The sequence below is a fragment of the Prionailurus viverrinus genome, chromosome B3 (assembly GCF_022837055.1).
Source record: "Prionailurus viverrinus isolate Anna chromosome B3, UM_Priviv_1.0, whole genome shotgun sequence".
Classification (NCBI taxonomy): Eukaryota; Metazoa; Chordata; class Mammalia; order Carnivora; family Felidae; genus Prionailurus; species Prionailurus viverrinus.
In genome coordinates, this window is record NC_062566.1 from 33,248,763 (window position 1) to 33,272,337 (window position 23,575).

General features: G+C 38.6%; 1 protein-coding gene and 1 long non-coding RNA gene across 10 annotated transcripts in view; one reads left to right on the top strand and one right to left on the bottom strand.

The window, feature by feature from the left end:
- Nucleotides 1-23,575, top strand: part of LOC125168336 (uncharacterized) — a 129,824-nt gene that overhangs the window by 11,195 nt on the left and 95,054 nt on the right. The window lies entirely within an intron of this gene.
- Nucleotides 9,092-23,575, bottom strand: part of IQCH (IQ motif containing H) — a 211,502-nt gene continuing 197,018 nt past the window's right edge. For all 5 annotated transcript variants that reach the window (XM_047863380.1, XM_047863381.1, XM_047863379.1 and 2 more), the window contains 3 exons: nt 18,657-18,718; nt 13,766-13,874; nt 9,092-9,363 (listed from right to left, as the gene is read on the bottom strand). In XM_047863380.1, coding sequence (XP_047719336.1) covers nt 9,247-9,363; nt 13,766-13,874; nt 18,657-18,718 — 288 coding nt within the window. In that variant the 3' untranslated portion in view covers nt 9,092-9,246. The remainder of the gene's footprint in view (nt 9,364-13,765; nt 13,875-18,656; nt 18,719-23,575) is intronic.

Here is a 23,575-nt window from a genome sequence, read left to right on the forward strand (position 1 = left end):
AGTTTTTGTTTTTTTTATTATTTATTTTTTAAGAAGCTATGTTATCATGTTTGTTTTTTTAATCATGGGCATGTTTCTGTAATTAGAAAAAATTTAAAACTCTACAGGTGTACTAAAAGACAACGTAATCTTTAAAAATATTTATTTGTTTATTTAGAGACAGAGAGAGTGAGAGAGAGCACAGGGGAGGGACAGATTGAGAGAGAGAGAGAGAGAGAGAGAGAGAGAGAGAGAGAGAGAATCCCAAACAGACACAGAGCCGGATGCAGGGCTCAAACTCAAGAACCATGAGATTGTTACCTGACCCAAAGTCAAGAGTCAGATGTTTAACTGATCCACCCAGGTGCCCCAAAAGACAAAGTAATCTTAAAAATGTTTGTAAGTAGTTTTAAAACCTTATGTCATCTATAAGTTTTTGTATTCATGGTTTTAGTACCAAGAATCTAAGTTAGTAGAGAGAATAAAGGAAGCCGAGAGATTTCTGCTCTGGCAATGAACTTTAAAGAAGTGTTTTAGCCATAACAATCAATGCGGGCTCCATAAAGGGATGGGGAATCACTGTAATTCCTGATCCTTTTTCTAGCCCTCCTACATGGATGGCAGAACACTTCCTGGAAAGGCTGGCCGGACCACTTACAGACATGGCCTAGGAAACAGTGTATTTTAGGTCAGTAAAATATGGGATTAAAGGTGCCAGGTAAAATTAGTTTCAGGGGTTTATGTCTCATTTATGCAGCTCACCAAGGACTGCACCTGCTATACAGAAAAATGGAGTGTTGCAAAATGTATCATCCACCTCTTTCTGAGCTCAGATACAAATTAAAGAAAATCTCAGAGACTGTACTGCAGGCTGCTCTCCAGATGTAGAAAGGAGAGCTTTGGGTTTACAGAAACAAAACCGCACATTTAAAACTTAGATTCTCATTTCTATCCCATCTATTTTCACCACAATCTTCTAGTACCAAAGGTACACATTTCAGCAGTTCAGGTATGATGCTTTCAAAATAAAATGTTTCCATTACTTTAGGTGATTACCAAAACCCAAGACAGTAGGAGAAAAGTAAAAGCCCAAAGAATGAAAGACATGATCCCAGTCTAAAGGTTATATTTGGCTTGCTACTATCTTTAGTCAAAACAAGTTCTTCTGAGAGAAAACTGCATCTCAAAGAATTATCTTTTTTAATTTTTTTGGTAATGTTTAGTTTTGACAGACAGAGATCATGAGCAGGGGAGGGACAGAGAGGGAGACAGGGACACACAGAATCTTAAGCAGGCTCCATCCATGCTCTGAGCTGTCAGCATAGAGCCCAATGCAGGGCTTGAACTCATGAACCGCAAGATCATGACCTGAGCTGAAGTCGGACACTTAACCAACTGAGCCACCCAGGTGCCCCATGCATCTCAAGGAATTATCTTAAAATTATGAAACATTTTGTAACTTTTTAAAATCACAGCCATTTTGGATAGTAGATAAGGGAACTTAAGAGGCTATACAAAGTTACAAAATATTATCATCCATGATTTACAATGAGTGGAAGAATAAAGCTGAAAGAAGTCACTTCCTTGTGTGGCATATATGGTTTTAACCTTTTTGGTACTTTGATGATGGTTGGGGTAGAATCATAAATCATTAGAGCTGGCAGGAAGCTTAAATATCAGTTCCATTTTCTTATTTTATGTACCAGAAAACTGAGGACTGGAGAGAAGTTACTTGTCCATAAAGGAAAGAGCTGGAACTAAAACCCATCAAGACCTTTAAATCTAAAGCAAATGTTGTGTGCACACACGTGTGTGTGCTTGTGTATATTCTCTGCCCGTTTAGAAAAACTAAAAATGTCACCTAATCATTATGTGTCCCTCTACATATTTGCCAGTGAACAGAAGCATTTGCCCTACGTGCATCTCTGTTTGCACGAGCAGATACAGCACTGAAGTCATGGTCTGGTGTGAATTCTAGAATATTCAGACTAAGAGTATTAAGCTTAGAATAAAACTTTCAATCTTTGATGCTAGGGAACCTGATGACAGCTTTGGGAGCTTGGAACAGCAGGGTGGTTGTGACATTTCCACTCCATGTCCCTAAGTTCATTATCACTTTTTTTTTTCTTTTAATTTAAGAGAGCAAGCGAGCAGGGAAGAGGGAGGGAGAGACAATCCTAAGCAGGCTCCATGCTCAGCCCGGAGCCCAATGTGAGGCTCTATCTCTTAACACTGGGATCATAACCTGAGCTAAAATCGAGAGTCAGAGGCTCAACTGACTGAACCACCTAGGCACCCCTCCCTCATTATCACTTTTGATAATAGAACTTCTAGTGAAGACTTTCATGTATTTTTCTTTACCAGACTCCCCAAAATTAGATTTCTGTTTCATTTGCTGCATTAATTGAAAACAGGTTCATTGTAAAATAGAAGAAAACTCTACCATTAAGAAGTAACTGCTGTTCACGACGAGAAACCACCCCACACCTGCCAGAATGGCTAAAATTAACAATACAGGAAACAACAGATGTTGGCAATGGTGCGGAGAAAGGGGAACCTTCTTACACTGTTGGTGGGAATTCAAACTGGTGCAGCCACTCTGGAGAACAGTATGGAGGTGCCTCAAAAAGTTAAAAATAGAACTACCCTTCGATCCAGGAATTGCATTACTAGGTATTTACCCAAAGGATACAAAAATACAGATTTGGGGGTGCCTGCGTAGCTCAGTTGGTTGAGCGTCCGGCTTTGGCTCAAGTCATGATATTGCCGTTCCCAAGTTTGAGCCCCATATCAGGGTCTGTGCTGATAGCTCAGAGCCTGGAGTCTGATTTGGATTCTGTGTCTCCCTCTCTCTGTGCCTCCCCCACTCATATTCTGTCTGTCTCTCTCTCTCTCTCTCTCTCTCTCTCTCTCTCTCTCTGAAAAATAAAACATTTGAAAAAAAATTTAATAAAAAAATACAGATTTGAAGGGGTACATGCACTTTGATGTTTATAGCAGCATTATCAACAATAGCCAAACTATGGAAAGAGCTCAAATGTCCATTGATTGGTGAATGGATAAAGAAGAAACAGTGTATGTATACAATGGAATATTACTCAGCCATCAAAAGAATGAAATCTTGCCATTTGCGACAACATGAATGTAGCTAGAGTGTATTATGCTAAGTGAAATAAGTCAGAGAAAGACAAATACCATGTGATTTCACTCGTGTGTAATTCAAGAAACAAAACAGGTGAACATATGGGAATAAAAAAAAGGAGACAGGGAGGCAAACCATAAGAGGCTCTTAACTATAGAGAGCAAACTGAGGGTTGATGGAGGGAGGTGGGTGGGGGATGGGCTAAGTGGGTGATGGGTACTAAGGAGGACACTTGTGATGAGCACTGGGTGCTGTATATAAGTGATGAATCAGTAAATTCTACTTCTGAAGCCAATATTACACTATATGTTAACAAACCACAATTTAAAAATTCGAAAAAAAAAAAAAAAGAAGTAACCACTGTTAACATTGGGCGGGGGGGTGGGGGACTTCCTTAGAGTCATGAGTGTGCGTGTGTATGCACATGTACACATTTTTAAAAAGTTATAACTGGAGTCCTAGCCTTGATGCTGTTTAAAAATATGCTTCTTAATAATTAAATGTCATTTGGCTCATTTGGCAGGGCATCTGACTCTTCATTTATGGTTATCTTATGGTGGTGAAATCGGGCCCTGTGTTGGGCTCTGTGCTGGGTTGTGGAGCCTGCTTGAGGTTCTCTTTCTCCCTCTCCTTCTGCCCCTCCCTCGCTCGCTCGCACATGCTCTCTCTTGCTCTCTCTCTCAAAAAAAGAATAATTAAAGATTATTGCATTTTCTTATGTTCTCCTAATCCATGATTTTTTTAAAAAACTGCTTTTTGGGGTATAATTGACATTCAAGCAGTGCACATATATTTAAGGTGTACAGTTTAATAAGTTTGACATAATGTATACATCCAAGAGACAGTTCTCACAATCAACATAGTGAAACTATGTTTCTGTTAGTGAAACTACTAACAGAATTCCTTCTGTTCCTTTGCAGTCTTTCTGTTCCTGCCCACCACCTGCCCCCCAGCTTCCCACTTCCTGGCAACAATTGATTTGTTTTTTATCACTATAGTTTGTATTATTTAGAATATTATGTAAATGGTATGTACTCTTTTTTGTCTGGATTCTTTCCATTCAGCACAATTATATTAAGATTCGTTCATGTCTTTGATTTTATCAATAACTTGTTCCTTTTCATTGCTGAGTATTCTGCTGTAAGGATGTTCCATAATTTATGCATCTACATGTTGATGGACATTTAGGTTGTTTCCAGTTTTTTGGGCTATTAGAAATAAAATTGCTATGAAGATTCATGTACAAGTCTTTGTGTGAACATACACTTTTCCTCTTGAATAAATAAGTGCCTAGGAGTGGAATGGCTAGGTCATACAGTACTTACAGTAACCTATGATTTTTTAAATGGCTGTATAGAGGTCCCTTATATAGCTATTACATAATTTTAAGATGATACCTTATTGTTGAATGTTTAGACCTTTCTAATTTTTCACTATTGCAAATGAATTTAATTTTTTGGCTTAGAAACATGGCTATAGATACTCAACATAAAAATTGGGGCACCTGGATGGCTCAGTTGGTTATGTGTCTGACTCCGGCTCAGGTCATGATCTCGCGGTTCATGAGTTCGAGCCCCACATCAGGCTCTGTGCTGACAGCTCAGAGCCCAGAAGCTGCTTTGGATTCTGTGTCTCCCTCTCTCTCTCTCTGCCCCTACCCCACTCACGCTCTGTTTTTCTCTCTCAAAAATAAACATTAAAAAAATTAAAAATAAAAGATAAAAAAGAAGATGAGTAGAAAGGCATTGTGAAGGGAACCTGGAAGTTGTGTGTTGTTAGATCATTTAAAATGTTTCAGTGACTGCAAAATAAGTTATTTTGTATTCTCTGCTGGGAAGCCAAGCAGAATGAATCTTTAAATGAAGGAGAATTCGAGTTTGAAGTCATTTTCCAACCAATGGAAGTTCTAGGTTTTGTTGTCAAGTTTATGGGACCATGATTTCATCATAACATTCCTGGATATGAGGTGACTGCAATAAATTTGGGTGTGGCCTTTATTTCTGGGAGCTATAATTAGCTATTTGGTCTACTTTATAACATTTTGTTAAATAAAAAGATTCTTAAAATGTAGTTTTACTCATTGTTCTCTCTTTCCCGCACACATGCATATGACATATGTGATAGCAACTATAGAGGTAAAACGAAATGTTTACAGAGTGGCAAAGAAATGTTTGCGGAGAAAACCAGTGTCAAAAAAATACCTAAACCCAAAATGCTATTTTATACATAGATGCCGAAGCTATATATTTTGTGTGCTATGTTTAGGGTCTTCTTATAACCAAACAAAAGTTGTTTCTACCAACAGATTTTTAAACAGCAGGGACATGCTTATTATTTACTGTCTTGGTATCTTTCCCTCATTTACATAAATACCCCAGCAACCAGCAGTATAAAACTAATAAAAGCCAGGGTCCTCCATCAAGTGCAATAAAGTTTCACAACCATGAGTTAGACTGTTAGAGTGAAAAATAAACCTATATATGTGGTTATGAAGGGTTTTTTTGGGAAAGTGTATAATCACATTTCAAAGTTAGAACTTCCATTGGAAGTAGCAGTGCAATAATAATACTTAAACATTTATGTAGAATGCTTCATCTTGGAAACACTCTCCCAGCATTGGCCAATTAATCTCTACTGCTTCCCTGAGGAGCAGGTATTACTATCTGCCATTTTTCTGGTTAGAAAATTGAGGAAGGTGTGATCAGCCCAGAGAAAGTGAGGGCTGGAGAGACAAGTTTCTGACCCTCACTCTTCTGTGACTCTTTGGGATGTAACTCCTGACAGAATGTATCCAGTTTCTGTTCCACTTGGATACAATCATCAGTAAAACAAAGATCTACCTAGCAGCTCAGTCTAGCTCAGGCTTATAGATAGAGTCCTTACCCTGCTGAGGCACACCTTTTGGGAAGAATGGGATACAAAAAAGATTTGGGAGATCCACGGCACATTTCACCTGCATTTGCAATGAAGTGGACCAAACTTTTTCCAGTGAGAAAAGCAGCATATACTTCGCTCTCCAACCCCCAACTTCCACCGGCAACTTACAGTTTTCCGGATGAGATTTACTACTATTAGTACATTTAAAGAGTTGAACAAATTTGTTATGCACCTTGAAGCCAGAGGAACAGTAAAATAAAACTAATGAACATTTACATTTTTGGAAATACCGTTAATGTATGCCTGACAAATTCTGAAAAGATAAACATTTAAATGTTAAAATACTTATTACCTTCCCCAAAGGGACAGTGTTGGGAACTAATGAGATAACAAATGTAAAGAGCTTTGAGCTCTTAGAAGAAAGGTGCCAGATGCGTACAAATGATTATTAATTGTTAAAGCTATCAGATGGTTACTAATATATTACTTATGATAAAATCACATTTTTGTACCCAAACAATAGGATCCTTGCAATTCTTAGGATGATATAGCTGAAATAATGCTCCTAACCTCCTCCCAGGTTACTGTCTTGTTGGAAGTCCTTTCTTAACCCTTCCCTAGTTTCTTGACCTCATACGCATTTTCAAACAAACACGACTTCACAGCTTCCAAACCCTTCTGCACCTTTCCATCATCAGTTCTCCACCAGTCTCACAGATCCATTGACACCACATTCTCTTCTCTTGACTTCTTTGATTACGTAATTCTGATGCCTCATGATGCTGTGAATTGTGCAAGTTGTTTTTTTAGCTGGAAGTGTAAGTTGAACTGTCCTTTAAGCAACACTAGGATTTGTTATAAAAAAGTGTAAGTCCCTTGTGTGATCTGGGACAAGTGAATCTGAACTTTCTACTTTACGCAACACGCCAGAATTTGTGGTAAAAGAGCAAATCCTCAATTTCATTTAGTCTTGAGAAATGCACTGAGATACGCTCACTAAATCTGTTTCCTCATTTGTCAAGTGAGGGCAGTAGTAGCCTGTACCCACTTGGGGTTGTTGGAAGGATGCAATAAAATAATGCATGTGAAGTTTCTAGTACATTACACACTTAGCCCATAAGTTTTCATTAAAGGTAAATGTAAGTAGGTTATGGAAGGTAGGTAAGTAGACAGCAGTTTATCATTAAATATTATCTATTTGGTTTCTTTAAAATCAATAGAAAATGGGTAATAAGTAAAGGGACACCCTCTTATTGACAAATATTTTGTTTCCTTAGGTAGAATAGTAAAAGCTCAGTAACTCATCTCAATTTATGTTCCGGATGCTTGAAACAATGTACACGTACATGTGATTTTTTTTCCAAGCTTACCTTAGTTTACTAGTAGCACACTATCTTTGCTACATATATGTGCTCAAAGATAACGGACTATGCTTCTTTCCAAATGTTCTGTAATTAAAACATTTCACTAATTTCATCTGGTCCTCTGGTTTCTTCCACTTAATTACCTGAAGTGATTGTTTCATCATACCAAATTTTCTCCTTTCGTTTTGAAGCTGTAGGTTTTTAGGTAGAGAACCTTACTCCCAGTAATTTTCTAGTAAGACCTGAATCTGAATATGAGGCCTGAATTTGGAAATAGGCATTCTGTGGTGTATGCTAATGAGAGATGCAAGGAGGGAAAGTGCATTGTTTGAGAAAACCAATCACGGTGGGTACAAAAAAAAAAAAAAGGTACAGGAGAGTGAACTCATTTACTCACTTTACTATTGCCAGCAGCTTGAGGCTTGAGAGTGCTAATCAAAATTCACATACAAAACTTCCCTGATAGATTAAACAGTTTTGTACTGTTAAGAGGGGTTCTCACCATGTGAAAGATCCACTGCTGTGCTGAACAAAACAGAGACAGTTTTCTTTTAAAGTCCAGAGCAGATGAGAGCCATAAGGAGACAGAGGGTTTCATTTACTCTCAGGACACGATTGTGCCAGTGAACTAATGAGTCTCTTGGACCTTATGTTGCTCTGGCTCCAATGGAGGCGAGACACTAATGGGCATGTAGTACTTCCTATCCGTCAAGTGTCTGGACAATGGGCCCCTCATATGGATTAGAATGATCTGGCAAGAAAAAGAGGTCATCGTTGTACCTAGCACAGGCAGGAAGCCTGGCTAATTCATGTATTTCCAACTATAGCAAAAACAAAAGCTGACACACACAAAAATGTTGACTTTACCGCAGGAGCTCTTAGCTTGTGGCTAAGGCACAGTTAAACATTACTGAAACTCCATACATTAAAAAAAAACCTCCTTGTTTCCCCAATACATTAGAATATTTTTAAAGATGTAAAGGTTATTCTTTAAAACAAGTCTGATTTTGTGTTGTGACTTGCATATTTCACCCTTCGGTAAACCTGGATGATAACTGAAATATTTGAATGATTGTGAAGCAAAATGCAGAGAGTATCAACGCTGCATATTTTAAAAATTTGCACTTCAAAAGGTTCTGTCGGATTACTATTGTAAAAATCCTACTGCTGTATTAAATGGAGAATTAGAGATTACAAATGTTCATTCAAGCTAGAGGCTCGAATTACAGTATATATTAAACTAAGAGCAGATACTGCCACCTAGATAAATTCTGATGCTTTGGTTAACTAGATGTTGGCTTGCCTTACTTTTTGAAAAATGGCAACAACAAACAATAGTGGCTAGGTACAAAAAAAAATACAGTGAATGATAAAGGGTCGCTTAAAAAATCCATGTAAATGTAATTTTCTTGGGGAAAAAAAAGACCTTTGTGTTTTGCCAAATAGCAATGATTAAGCCTTTATTTAATTTTTTAAATGTAGAAGACAAAATGCTGTTAGAAATAGGAGGGCAAAACTCTATAATAAAGGATAAACAAAAGCTCCATAATCCTGAAGTTTATAAAGAGGTAGATCCCGAAGTGTTGTCAGGAAGACTTGTAACTTTCTTGTTAGAATATTCCTTACTGAATTCAGACAGAAGAAGAGATTGTTCAACACTCTCAAGTAAAAGCACAGATAGGTTTTAGTTTAGTAAGTAAACTAAGATCACTTAGTAAATAATTTTTTTAAAGGAGCATTACATTATAATCTGTTCTACTACACCTCCTAGCAAACAAAGCAAACTAACTCCGCTCCCCACTTTTATTCATCACAGCAAAAAGAATGTTGCCTTTTTTCAATTCTGGATTAAAATCTAAAATCAGCAATATATTCCAGGATCATTCATTTATCAGGTTTAGAGGGGTTTTTAGCATCTATGGACTGTTTGAGTTCTTCTTCAAATCTCATTTTGTTTTCCTCTGTTACTCCTAGAATGGCTTCAATGTCATCAATGGCGGTCTGTAAATGAGCAATAAAAATAATATTCATTACTTAATTTTTTTTTTTAACATTTATTTATTTTTGAGACAGAGAGAGACAGAGCATGAACAGGGGAGGGGCAGAGAGAGAGGGAGACACAGAACCCGAAACAGGCTCCAGGCTCCGAGCTGTCAGCACAGAGCCTGACACAGGGCTCGAACTCACGGACCGTGAGATCATGACCTGAGCCGAAGTCGGATGCTTAACCAACCGAGCCACCCAGGCGCCCCAAATATTCATTACTTAAAGACCCCTTACAACTCTTTCTCCCATCCAATTATTTGTTCCTTTTTGGACTTGAGTATAATTTAGACTGGTTAAACTCAAAACGTTCCTGTCAATGAACACCTATCTACAAATTGTGTCATCAGTCTTGAAATAAGTAAAAAATATGAGAGTAAGAACTTGGAAACCATCATAGAAATTTTTATGGCTGCTAAATCTAATGGGGAAAAAAGGGACTTCTATTTTATACATCTTTAATTTTTTGTATTTCATTTTTCTAATAATTCATTTTTGTTGTATTTTACAGAAGTACTGATCCATGGTAAGTTGGAAAAAACAAAACTTTAGTACAGATAATTTGAGAAGCACTGGTCTAGTCGTCCTAAAGTGAGGGCTAGTAGGCTGATAGTGTTTATTTCCATTGTTTTGTTTGTTTTTTTCCATTGGGCAGAAAAATGCCCCCCACCTGTTTCCCCCATTTTTTCATTGAGGTAGTATTCACATACCATAAAATTCACCCTTATAAAGAGCTCAACTCAGTGATTTTTAGTATACTCAGAAGAAACCATCATTACTATGTAATTCCAAAACATTTTCATCACCCTGAATAGAAACTCTGTGCCCATTAGCTGCCATTCCTCATTTTCCCCCATCCCTACCTCCTGACAACCACGAATCTACTTTCTGTCTCTATGGATTGGCCCACTCTGGACATTTCATATAAATGGAATCCTATAATGTGTGGCCTTTGTGTCTGGCTTTCTTCACTTAACATAATCTTTTCAAGGTTCATTCGTGTTGTAGCATGGATTGGAACTGCATTTCCTTGTTATGGCTGAATAACATTTTATCTAATACCTATTTTTACTTGGTTGCTTGCACTTTAGGTATCATATCTAAGAAGGCATTGCTAGCCAAAAGGTCATGAAGATTTATACCTGTGTTTTATTTTAAGAGGTTTATCGTTGTAGCTTTTACATTTAGGTCTCTGATCCATTTTTAGTTAGTTTTTATGTATGCTTTGTAATAGAGGTACAACTTCATTTGTATGTGGGTATCTGTATTCTCCAGTACCATTTGTTAAAAAGAATTATTTTGTCATTCTTGTTAAAAATTGATTGACTATAGATGTACAGGTTTAGTTTGGACTCTCAAGTTTATTCCATTGATCTATGTCTACTCTTATGCCAGTACCACACTGTCTTGAATACTGTAGCTTTGTAGTTAAGTTTTAAAGTTGAGAAGCAACTTTCTTCTTTGTTCTTCTCTTTCAAGATTGTTTTGACTGTTCTGTATCCTTTGCATTTTCACAGGAAATTTAGGATTATCTTATAAATTACTGCAATAAAGCCAGCTAGGAAGTTGGTAGGACTTCCACTGAATCTGTAGATCAATCTGGGGAGTACTGTCATCTTAACAGTATTAAGTTTTCTACTCCATGAACACATGGAGTATCTTTCCATTTATTTAGGTCTTCTTTCTTTTATGGTGGACAGATCTTGTACTTCTTCTGTTAAATTTATTCGTAAGTATTTTATTCTTTTTGATGCTATTGTAAATGGAATTAAAAAAATAATTTTGGGGGCACTTGGGTGGTTCGGTTGGTTAAGTGTCTGACTCTTGGTTTCAGCTCGGGTCATGATCTCATGGTTCATGAGTTGAAGCCCCACATTGGGCTCTGTGCTGACAGCATGCAGCCTGCTTGGGATTCTCTCTCTCCTTCTCTCTCTGCCCCTCCCCTGCTTGCTCTCTTTCTCTCTGTCTCTGAAGATAAATAAATAAACTTAAAAAAATTAAAAGATATTTTTGTATTTTTGATTTCTAGTATATAGAAATGTAATTGATGTCTGTATACTACTGATCTTGGGTCCTTCTTGAATTTAAGTGTATTAGCTCTAACAGGTTGTTTCTGGGTTCTTCAGGATTTCCTACATACAAGATCATGTTATGGAAGAATAGAGATAATTTTACTTCTTTCTTTAAAATCTGGATGCCTTTTATTTCTTTTTCTTGCTGAATTGCCCTTTCTAGAATAGGGTAATATGGTGATGAATAGAAGTGGTGAGAGCAGACATCTTTATCTTGCTCCTGATCTTAGGGGGAAAACTTTCAGTCTTATACCATTAACTATGATGTTAGCTGTGGGTTTTTCCTAATACCCTTAACAGGTTGAGGAAGTTTCCTTTTACTCCTAGGTTGAGTGTTTTTATGAGGAAATGGTATTATATTTTGTTAAATGCTTTATCTGCACCACCTTCCATTTTTATTCAGTCTTTGTAAATCCTTGTTTATAAACCGAAAATACTTATTAGAATGTCGCTAGGGTGGTAGAAAATATTACCAAAAATGAATCTATTCCACTTTCAGGTTTTTGTTATTATTTCTATTTTATTCAGATTTATTGCCTTTGGACCTTTTGGTGAGAGTAAAAAAAAAAAAAATCAAGATAACACTGACTCACCTGAGAAGGCTAGAAACCATGAGATATTTAAAAGCTACTTGAGAATATCTGACTTTTGATGATTTTGAAAGTCAGGTAAACAACAGAGAAATAGCCTTCATTTTGTCAAGCTCAGGGTTTACCAAGTCTGTATGGTCTTAGTCTGCCCAGGCTGCTATAACAAAATAACCAGAGACTTGGTGGCTTAAACCACAAAAACTTGTTTCTTATGGTTCTGGAGTCTGGGAAGTACAAGGTCAAGATGCCAGCGAATTTAATTCCTGGTAAGAACTCTCTTCCTGGCTTGCAGGCAACCATCCCTTCTTGCTGTATTCTCTTAGGGTGGTTGGGGAGCAGAGACAAAGCAAGAGAGCAAACAGACTCTCTTATCTCTCATAAGGGCACTACTCACATCCAGAGAACCCTAACCTCTTGACCCCATTTAAACATAATACCCCTCAAAGGCCCCTTCTCCATATACCATCGCATTGGGGGTTAAGGTTTCAACATCTGAATTTTGGGAGGACATAATTCAGTCTGTAGCACTGATTATTATTTTTGGACAGACTAAACTGACCATGCTCACGCAGACTAAATTGCTCAGGATTTTGCACATGGCAGTAACTGATGAAATGATACTAGTTGACAGTAACTTAGAATATAAATGAAGAGCTAGGTCCTTTTGGACCAGTGAAAGTTGATGCAACCCTGGGCCTAATTTTCACTGAGTCTTCTTAGTCATGTTGTGGGAAAAGCAATGGTCATTCTTCCAACTCATAAAATCATATTGAAGAGGAATTATCATCATTATTACTGTTATTAGAACAGGCTCTAACTCAAGGAAAAAAACATTCAAAATTTACATTTTTACAACAAGCTTTTGTTGGGCTTTCCATTTAAGAGAAGGATCACATGTGGTTTCCGATTGAGTCCTCTGAGTTACTTGACCTGTTTGTTCAATCATGATGAAGGCCCACTCGGGGAATCAGATGCAGATCTTGGTGATCAATACGAAGTGTTTATCTCTGCTCTGCCAGCGTTTCAGAAACTCTTGTGTGGATCTTGCTCCGTTTTCTTGCTCTTGTACCTGTTTCTCCAGTTTGGAGACTTCTAAGCAATTACAAAGAAGTAGCTTTCTGGACCAACATCGTTAAAGGCCATTTGGAACCTTCAAAAAGGTTAGTGATGAAATATCTGCTCCACTTTGGAGAAACAGTGGAGTAAATGACCCATGTGTATGCCAAGGGCTTTTTTTTTTTTGTTTCTCTCTACGACACTTTATCCTTCCTGAGGTCTCAGAACTTCTCTGGTCTACATATGTGGATTCCCCAGGAATCCTTGGCCAGACATTGCATTTTCTGAAATGTAAGTAGATTCCATTCAGGACTTTTGGTTGTGACAGTCTCCGTTTTGGTTCCATTGTGACACTTCAGTTTCACCTCCCATATCAGAAAGCCCTGTTGTCATGTAAACTGGGTTTGGTAATGGCAGCAACTTAGAACAAGTCTACTATATTTCAAAGAAAAAATTTCAAACTATTAAATTTAACTAACAGGTTCAGTGGGAACCTTATAATATTGACCCTGTACATTATAAGATATGTACTGCTTCACAATAAAAAAAAAAATGGTTTAGCACTTGTTTACAATACAGCATGAGGTATTTTCAGTCCTTGTATAGAAATTAACCAGAATCGTTAGTTAATTAACACCTCACCTTAAAATTGGTCTCGCCTTGCATATTAGGTGCTGATATTTCTTGATGGATGATGAAGAGATTTCGAGCAAAGGTCATGAGGACCCCCTGGAGATCCTCACCGATTGTTCTGTTAATGATATCCAAACAAATGAGTTTACCAACGATTCCCCTCACAAGCTTAAAAACAATCACCCTCTCATTTGTGCCTGTCTGGTGATGGAATTTAATGAGTATTTTCAATCTCACAAGGTGGCAATCTTCAGGGAGATATGAAAGATGAGGCTCCATTTTAACTTGTCAACAAAGAGGATTTGTGCAATAAATATTTTTTTATTAATCAACTTAGCAGAATATAAGAATAGCTTCAGTCATTTCTAGCAAAAGGCTACCACTGAGCTAGGAAAGTAGTATTAGCTCATTTAAAAAATTGTTGAAATCAGTTTAAAAGAATTGTTGCTAAGTATAATTCATACCTAACAATGTCTTTGTCTACAGAGCTGTTTGCACCTTAGTATTCTAGAGACTTTTGTCTGGGAGTTATTTTCTATTTTATGTATGCAAGCAATTACTGCTATGTATGAGTGTGCTCCATCCATGTTCCTAGGAGAATGTGCCCCATTCCTGAACAGGCATCTTTATAAAACCGAACACACACTTGAAGAAGATTTCAGAGACAAGTTGCATACCATCCTATGGTTAGTGAACATTCTCAAACAACTAGACTGTTGTAAGTTTTAACTTAGAAACGAAACTTCAGGTTATTTCTTCTAGTTACTTTGTGAACTTTCTGTATCAAAGGAGAAAAACGGATTAAATGAATGGATTGATTTTTAAGAATTGTTCAGTCCTGAGGGTAGGATACCAAAGATACTTCAGGCAACTGCAAAGAACTTTAGGTTACTTCCTTCCCAATTGTTAACTATAAAATAAGTCATCCTAGAGTGCAAGGCTTAAACACTTTTGGAATGGCTGTCTTCCAGCCTGATTGGGCTTTCCCATGGGTCAGGCTGGGAGCAGAAAGCTTCCCAGGCCCCAGGACAGTAGACCATTTGTCCTGCCACTGGCTATGTGACTTTGGGAGGAAGTTACTTCTTTTTTTCTGAAATGAAGGACTTTGACTGGATTAATGCTTCCAAACTTTTGGAGTTACAGTCCCCAAAGCCAAGGACCCTTACCCCTCATAGTTACTGAACTTCAGTATCTCTCTCTTCTTTTATAATAGTCAAAGGCAATGTCAGAGTCAGTAATTTTTATTTTTGTTTATTAAAGCAATTTTTTTAAAATTTTATTTTAAGTAGGCTTCATACCCAATGTGGGGCTCAAACTCATGACCCTGCCTGAGATCAAGAGTCACTGCTCTACTGACTGAGCCAGCCAGAGGCCCCAGAGTCAATAATTTTTAAAAGTGATTTGTACTTGGGGCACCTGGGTGGCTCAGTCAGTCAAGCTTCCAACTTCAGCTCAGGTCATGATCTCATGGTTTGTGAGTTCAAGCCCCATTCGGGCTCTGTGCTGAAGTGCAGAGCCTGCTTCAGATTCCCTGTCTCTCTCTCTCCTCCTTCCCCTCCCTGCTTGCTCTCTCTCAAAAATAAATAAATAAACATGAAAAAATAAATAAATAAAAGTGATTTGTATTTCATTGCCACAGAGTCAGTAGGTATTAGACCCTGGCTGCTTCTTAAAACAGATTCCTGGGCCCACTTCAGATCAACAAAATCAGAAATTTTGGGTTTGGAACGCAGGAATGTATAGTTTCACTGAGAACCCCAGATGATTCTTATATATACTAAAGATTGAGACCCATACTTTAAAATATTATAGTGTGTGTGTGTGTGTGTGTGTGTGTGTGTGTGTGTGTGTATGAAGTGGGTCCACATATATGGATTCATGCCCCTCTCATCATCCCTTCTTAGGCTTCTGGGGTCCATGGTCCCTAGGAATTAACCTCTGTTAATTCATTTCTAGAATTTCCTTCATTTTCCTTCCTTGAAAGTTCTTCTTGAATTCTGCTATTCCCAGAAATATACTAGTATAAATGGAGTCAACGTGAAGTTATCCTGGCAAAGCCAAACCACCAAATTCTGGCCTGTAAGGTCACCCCCCTGGGAGCCCTCCTCTTTCCTAAACAGGTGGCTGACTAATGTTCTTCTCCTGATGTGAACTGATGGCAACAAAGCCAAACAAAGCCCAGGCATCTCATGAAAAGCCTCTCCTTAAAGCTTCAGAGAAAATCAACAAAAACAACACAAAGATGTGTTTGCTCATCTTTCCTTTTTCCATATGAATTCTCAAAAACAATGTCTCCTGGCCATTGTTTATTAAATCATCTTTCTCAACCTCCATGACTACATGTCAGTGCAATTTCTGCTGTACTGACTATAATTCCGTCCTTTTATGGCACATTCAAGAAAGCGCAGCTGAATGCAAGTGAGAATTTCAGGGATAATCTTGAATCCTACCTAATACGCAAAAAGTAAATTAACAAACTGGGTGCAAAATTGCACAGGTAGTGATGCAGTTCACAGTAGGCTGAGAATCTCTTTTCCATAGTAGGGTTCTCTATACAAGGCAGCCGTACTATAAGGGAAAAGCACACTAGATTCAGAGTCATGAGACACAACTACTGTGTGATGTTGGCAAACCACATCCCTACTCAACACCCCCATTTCCTTTGTACACTATGAGAGTCAGTTAATTCCCAGGGTCCTTCTTTGCTCCAACATTCTCTGGTCCTATGGCTACAGGAAGGGATGAGAAAGATAAGATAGGAAGCAGTGGACAAGGCTCTAGAGTCTTTAGGAGGCCCATGTCAATCATCAGTGCCCTTTCTGTAGGATATGTGAGTAGTAATACCATCTACACCAGTAGGACTATTTCCACCACCAAAGCTAGCCTGCCCATCAAGGCATCCCTGCCTGAAATCTCAGGAGCAGGTATAGGCATAGCTGGGTGAGCTCCTCTTGGTCACCAGTCTACGTTATTCATTCTGTGGGCTTCAGCATCAAACCAGCCCTGCTGCTTGATCAGTTTGATGATTGGGGGTTTCCTTTTTCACATTAGTCTTTTCTGTCTCCTCGATTCCCTGATGCTGTCCTCTTGCTTGGTTCCTCTGTGCCGAAGTACCCATGTGGATAAGTCTTCCTGTGGTCCATACTGCAGAAACTCTGCCTCTGCCCTATTAACACTATCCCTGTTTCATCATGTCAATTGTAGGACACAAGTCCTGCTCCTGCCTGTCAGCCTCTGCTGGGCTCTACCACCTGCCAACAGGCCTTCTTTATGCCGTCCCCTTGCTGGCCTGGGTCTGTAAGAAGAGCAGCGTCCTCTTTGAGCTCCTATGGTTGTGCTCCTCGCCAACCAGCCCTCTGGATGCCCTTTCACTCCGTAGGTGACCTTTCCTAATGCTGTGAGCTGGTTGCTCCTTGGTATGATCTCTAGGCACCTGGAAAGCAGAGGGCAGCTCCTTCCCTGCACATGTACAGAGGTGTCCCTGGCTCTATTCTCCTCCTGGACATGAACATCCAGGCAGATAAGGTGAATGAATACTTGTTGGGGTGTTATGTCTCATTCCTGTTGCTCTCCTGAAAGTATAACAAAAGAGTGGGGAAGAGAGCCTAAGATAAACGGTGAAGGGACTCTTCTAACATGGCCCAGTGAATTTTACATGTTTATGGGACCTTGGGGAAAGGTGGGTACTGGAGGGGACGACTAAGCTGGCAAGCTCTCCACCCAAGTGAAGAGAGGCGTTTAAGACTGTAAACACTAGATTAAATTGTTAGCCACATTCTGGCTCCAAAGGGGAGGAAATCAAAACATTTGCATGAGTTCAAAGGGATCAGTGACATTGAGTGTCATTGCACTGATGATGGCCTGTTGTAACTGACATTGCTGTGGTAAAACAAAGGACCATACTTCAGAAAGGGGAGTTGAGAGCTGTCCTGTGCACATCTTTGCCTGTTACAGTGTGCAGCTCTTGGGACCAGTTTCCAGGGGACTGAGCACCTAGGGGGAACTGAGGCTGCTCAGGACATTGATGCTTAGTAGAAGAATTGTCTATTATTTGGTTTTTCATGAGACCAGATCTTAGTGTGTACATGTGTTTCAATTTGAGGCCACAATGTCTACACCAAGGCAGAAGTCCCAAGGAAGAGAAATACAGGGAAGAAACAGTTTCCCAATTAAGTTAGGATAACTTAGAGGTATCAAATGGCCATATTCCAAGATATGAAAAGATTGTGTGTGTGTGTACATATATATATACACACACACACAAGATATGGTATATCTTGTATATATGATAAGATATATATATATACACATAAGATATGATAAGATTGTGTCTCTAAAGCATGAATCCTAGATCAGAAGACAAATTTGTTAGCTCTCCTAAGTATGCTGGAGAGAAATTTGCAGGAAATAGGAAACAGAGCAGCCTCCTGAGTGGTGCTAGCAAGATTCTTCATAACATGCATCTTGAGAAGATTGTAGCAGAGCTGAAACAGGAGCTGAGGAGGGGCTATGGATCCTGCCTTTCTGGGGAGCATCTTGCCAAGTCACCAGAACACTTCTCTAAGCAAGCCGGAATGACAACTGCCCTCCTACAATATGGATGTCTGAGCTGGTTCCTCATCAGATTCACTGTGCCTTAGATGTGTATGTGTTTGAACGTAATATGTTGTTGGAACTAGCCTCTTTCCCATCAATTTTGGATAATTAATCAGTTATTGTTATGAACCCCCACTGACATATCTAGAGTCATTATATGAAATAGTTGAAGATCTAAATAAAACAAGATAGACTTCCAGTAAATCAGCATGCTGATTAAAATGCATGAGAAGTATCATCCTTATTGGTTGTCACAGTCTATTTTCTTAGCTTATTACATCTTGTAGACACACTTTGTACTCACAACATTCCCAACTTGTCTCTCTTCAGGTGTTCATATAATATAAAAACAGTTCCTTGTCTGTCCTATAAAATTTGAATTGGGAAAAAAGAAATAGCATTTTATTTTAGCAACAAAGAAACCTACTACACCAAGACCACTAAGACTGATTGGAATTGAAATCCAGAGCTACCATCAAACATTGTGAGAAGCACATTTGGAAAAGCTGTCTCCTGAATATGGATTATATATGGTCTAGGGCAGGGTTGTTGTTGTTAATTTAGATATAATTTACATGGAACACCATTTAAGGTATACCATGCCTTGATATGATACATTTATATATTGTGATATGATTACCACTTTAGCCTTAGCTAACACTTCTGTCACATCCTATAATTATCATTTGTTTTTGTGGTGAGGACATTTAAGACCTAGTCTCTTAGCAGTTTTGAACTATATAAAACGGTATCATTCATTATAATCACTATGCTATGCATTAGATTACCAGAACCTATTTATCTACTTGTTGTAAGTTTGTACCCTTTAACAATATCTGTGCAATGCTCCTACTTCCCAGCCCGATAACCACTATTCTACTCTGTTTCTGACCTCAGCTTTTTTAGATTCCATATATAAGTGGTATCATACAGTATTTGTCTTTGTCTGGCTTATCTCACTTAACATAATGCCCTGAAGGTCCATCCATGTTGTAGCAAATTTGCTACAACATGGATGGACCTTGAGGGCATCCTCATAGATAGATATAGATATAGATATAGATATAGATATCTATCTATATCCTCATGGATATATATATAGAGAGACAGATGTGTGTGTATATATATATATATATACACAGATATATATGTATATATGTATATATATAAAGAAAATATGTGAGATATATATATGTATATGTATATATATATCCATATGTATATGTATATATATATATATATATATATGTATATATATATCTCAAACATTTTCTTTATCCATTCATCCATCAGTAGACACTTAGGTTTTTTTTTATGCCTTGGCTATGGGAATAATGTGAACATGGAGGTACAGATATCTCTTTGAGATAGTGATTTGGTTTCCTTCAGATATATGCCCAGAAGTGGAATTGCTGGATCATATGGTAGTTGTATTTTCAATTTTTTTTGAGGAATCTTTATGCAGTTTTCCACAGGGACTGAGCCAATTTATATTCCCACCAACATGCATAAGGGTTCCCTTTTTTCCACAACCGTGCCAACACTTACTATCTCTTGTCTAGGCTAGTGTTTTTTGAAATATGATCCTCAGAACACCTTTATCAGACTCATCTAGTGTGCTTGTTAAAAAGGCATCATCCAAATTCAAGATCTTTGGGAGGGAATTTGCTTTTTAGCTCACTTCCTGGGTGATTCTCCTGCAAATCAGGATTTGAAAACCACTCTTCTGAGAGCAATGGGTAAAAATATATAGAGAAGCAATTTGTTGTGTGGAAAATAATTTGTATGTCAATAGAAACTATGTGTTGTCTATGGCACACCCTATTGCCTTGATTCAGTGGGAGATACTTACAATTCTGTAAGTTGTAGGTGACTGAGACAGATTCTCTCCAGTCTGGTAGAAGTTGGGTCAATTTTCCTCACCTGCTCCCCTTGTGGAAAAGCTAGTTTTCTCTCCATTTGCATGTCCATTTCAATATTCCTGACCTATAAAGATGTCTGGGTTTTTTGGATTCTTTTTTCTACTGATTATAGCATCTAATTTTTCTTTGTTAAGTAAAATATTTATCATTTTATCAAAAATTTTTATTTTTGCATCTGTATGAGAGGCATGATTTTATCCTTTTTTGAAAACTATCTTTAAACAGCTTTTTCCAAATAAATAAAAAGCTAACATTGGAGTTGTCCAATAGTGGAAATGGCCACCCCGTGGAATCATGAACTCCTCATCACTGGGAGTCCAAACACAAAAATTGTTCATGAGATTTGGTTAAAAAAAAAAATCACATGCCAGAATTAAGTCTGCCTCTTGACTCCTCATTTTATTAGGAAATATGGGCATCAGGACACACATTGGATTGTAACGGTGACTCTCAATGCTGGCTGCACATTAGAATCATCTGGGCCCTACCTCCAGAAATACTGATTTAATGGGTCTGGAGTGGGCCCTACATACAGTGTCGTGCTGAGCCATATTGGAGCCTGAGGCAAAGGAAAAACTCGGTATGTTTTAATTTAAGATTATGAAATTTTATTGACCATGGATTTTTTGCATTAATTTTGATCTTTAAGATAATGCATTAAGATAGTTTTATCTTTCTTAATGAGTATTTTTTGTACTCCCTTAAATTTTGTGCTCTGGGTACAGGTGTCACTTGCCTCATCCTAATCCCAGCCCTGCTTGGCCATCTGTACTTTTTGAAGCTCCTCACTTAAGTCATTCTCATGGGCAGTCTAGGTTGAGAACCACTGACTGGTTGATCTGTCAGGTGTCCTGCTTCCCTTTCTGTGCTGTCCAATATGGTAGCCACTAGCCACATGGGGCTACTACTGAGAACTTGAAATATGAGTAGTCCAAATTGAGATGTGCTATAGCTTTCAAAGACTGAGTAAAGAAAAATGTAAAATATGTCATTAATAACTTTTATACTGATTACATATTGAAATGATACTAGTTTTTAGTTTGGGGAGCGTCCTTTTCTTTAAAGAATTTTTTAACAAAATGTTTATTTATTTTTGAAGGAGAGACAGAGCATGAGCGGGGGAGGGGCAGAGAGAGCAAGAGGGAGACACAGAATCTGGGGCAGGCTCCAGTCTCTGAGCTGTCAGCACAGAGCCCGACATGGGGCTCAAACTTACGAGCTGTAAGGTCATGACCTGAGCCGAAATCAAGAGTCCAAAACTTAACCGAGTGAGCCACCCAGGCGCCCCTGGAGAGCATCCTTTTCTTGATACTGATTTCTGAATCAGTCAGGTAGCCTAGGTTATGCTGCAATAATTTTTAAAAAAACAACCAAATTCTTAGTTGTTTATAACAACAAATGTGTGGTTCTGGCTTATACTCCATTTCCCACATGGGCTGGCATGGGTCTCTGGTCACTGTTGGGACACTCAGGAACCCAGGCAACGGAGGCTCTGTCTCAGTGTGCTTCCATGATTTCCAAAGCAGGAAAAAGGACATGGAGACTCATGAAGTGGCTCTTGAAGGCTTCTGCATGAAATACCCTTCTGCTCATATTTCACAGGCCCAAATAAGTTACATGGCCATACTTGACTTCAGGGAAAAGGCTGAGGAAGAATAGTTCTGTTATGTGCCTGCAAGGAGGAGAATCAGAACATTTGTGAACAGCCCTAATGATTGCCACCATGGCAATACCCTGGCCTGAGAAAATGATTGCTGGTGGTTATGGAGCCATTTAGGCCCGTGGCACACTGCCTATGTATGTGTGAGACCAGCCCTGCCCCACACTGTCGCAGGCAGTAAACATGACGCTTTTCTCCATATGGCTTTCATTACAACTTCATTTCATTAGGAAATCAGTGGGGGTATTCTGTAGCATTACAGAAATACCAAGAACGAGACCCACCAAGTTGCTTACAAACTCGGTAATGCTTCCTTCCAATATTCAGCAAGGAAAAATAAATTCGTGAGGTGATCTCATTTCCCTTTTATCCTCTTAAGAGCTTGGATGAAAAACATTGGAAATTCTGTGATCATAATGGGAAGAAAGACATAAATGTTGAGAATAAGGACTTTTGAGGATTCTTTTGGTAACATTGACAATGATGTATTATTAATGTTGCTTCTGTTTTTGGAAAGAGCACCCACGTTACATTTGATCAAGAGTGGGAGGGGGTTGCAGAGGCTACACTCATCTTTTTAGACTCAGCATAACCTAAGGAGGCAATAACAGTTTAGAGAAGTTAAGTATTAAACATAGCTTTTTTTCTCTTTTGTAAGGTAGAGAGAGAGAGTCATGGGGGCTATAGAGAAGTTTGTGCTCCTTCAGCTGAAGAATACCTAAGGGGTATCTAGATGGACTATTTTATTTGAAATAGTTCCCAGCATTCTTGAACTGGGTTGGTAACAATATTTTAGAAATATAAATAGTCCTAAGGGGGAAAAGGTACATACGGGACACGTTTGGTGTAAGAGAAAGAATCATAGTTGCCTTTATGGACAATTATGGATTCAAATGTTAGTTCCACAAAGTGCATAGCTGTGTAATGTTGGGAAATGCTGAAACGAAATCCCCCGGTGTAATATAGGAGAAAGAATAGCTTCATACAGAAGAGATGTGAAGGTCAAAGGGACAATGAAGAGCTAAGCTAATGGTTAGCTCAGTGGCCAGCACATAGTAGGGGCTCTGCAAATGCTGGTTCATCACCCGTCTTTTCAGGAAAATGCAGTTAAGAGAACAAGAAGGCAGTTCAGACAAGGGATGGACCCTAGGGTGTGAAAAGATGAGAGCCCATCTCAGAAAAACTGGAGCAAGGATATGTTGGAGAATTTCCAATGACTCCTTTTTCTCACCTGAGAGTTTTAAGACTTCATTTTTTTTAAATAATTTTTTTTAATGTTTATTTATTTTGGGAGACAGACAGAGTTGGGGGGCAGAGAGAGAGGGAGACACAGAATCCGAAGCAGGCTCCAGGATCCGAGCTGTCAGCACAGAGCCTGACGCAGGGCTTGAACCCACGAAGCGCGGGATCATGACCTGGGCGGAAGTGGGACGCCCAACTGACTGAGCCACCCAGGCACCCCTGGTTTTGGGGTTTTTTTAACCTCTCTCTCTCTTCTTGTACTTTCTTGTTATGATTTGTTCTTTTTTTCCTCTTTATCCCCACTTCCCCTTTTTGGTGTATTCTTTCTGTCTTGGGATTCTATCCTCTCTTTTCTTCTTCACATTGTTCTGTCACTCCGTTGCCCCCAATCCATATTTC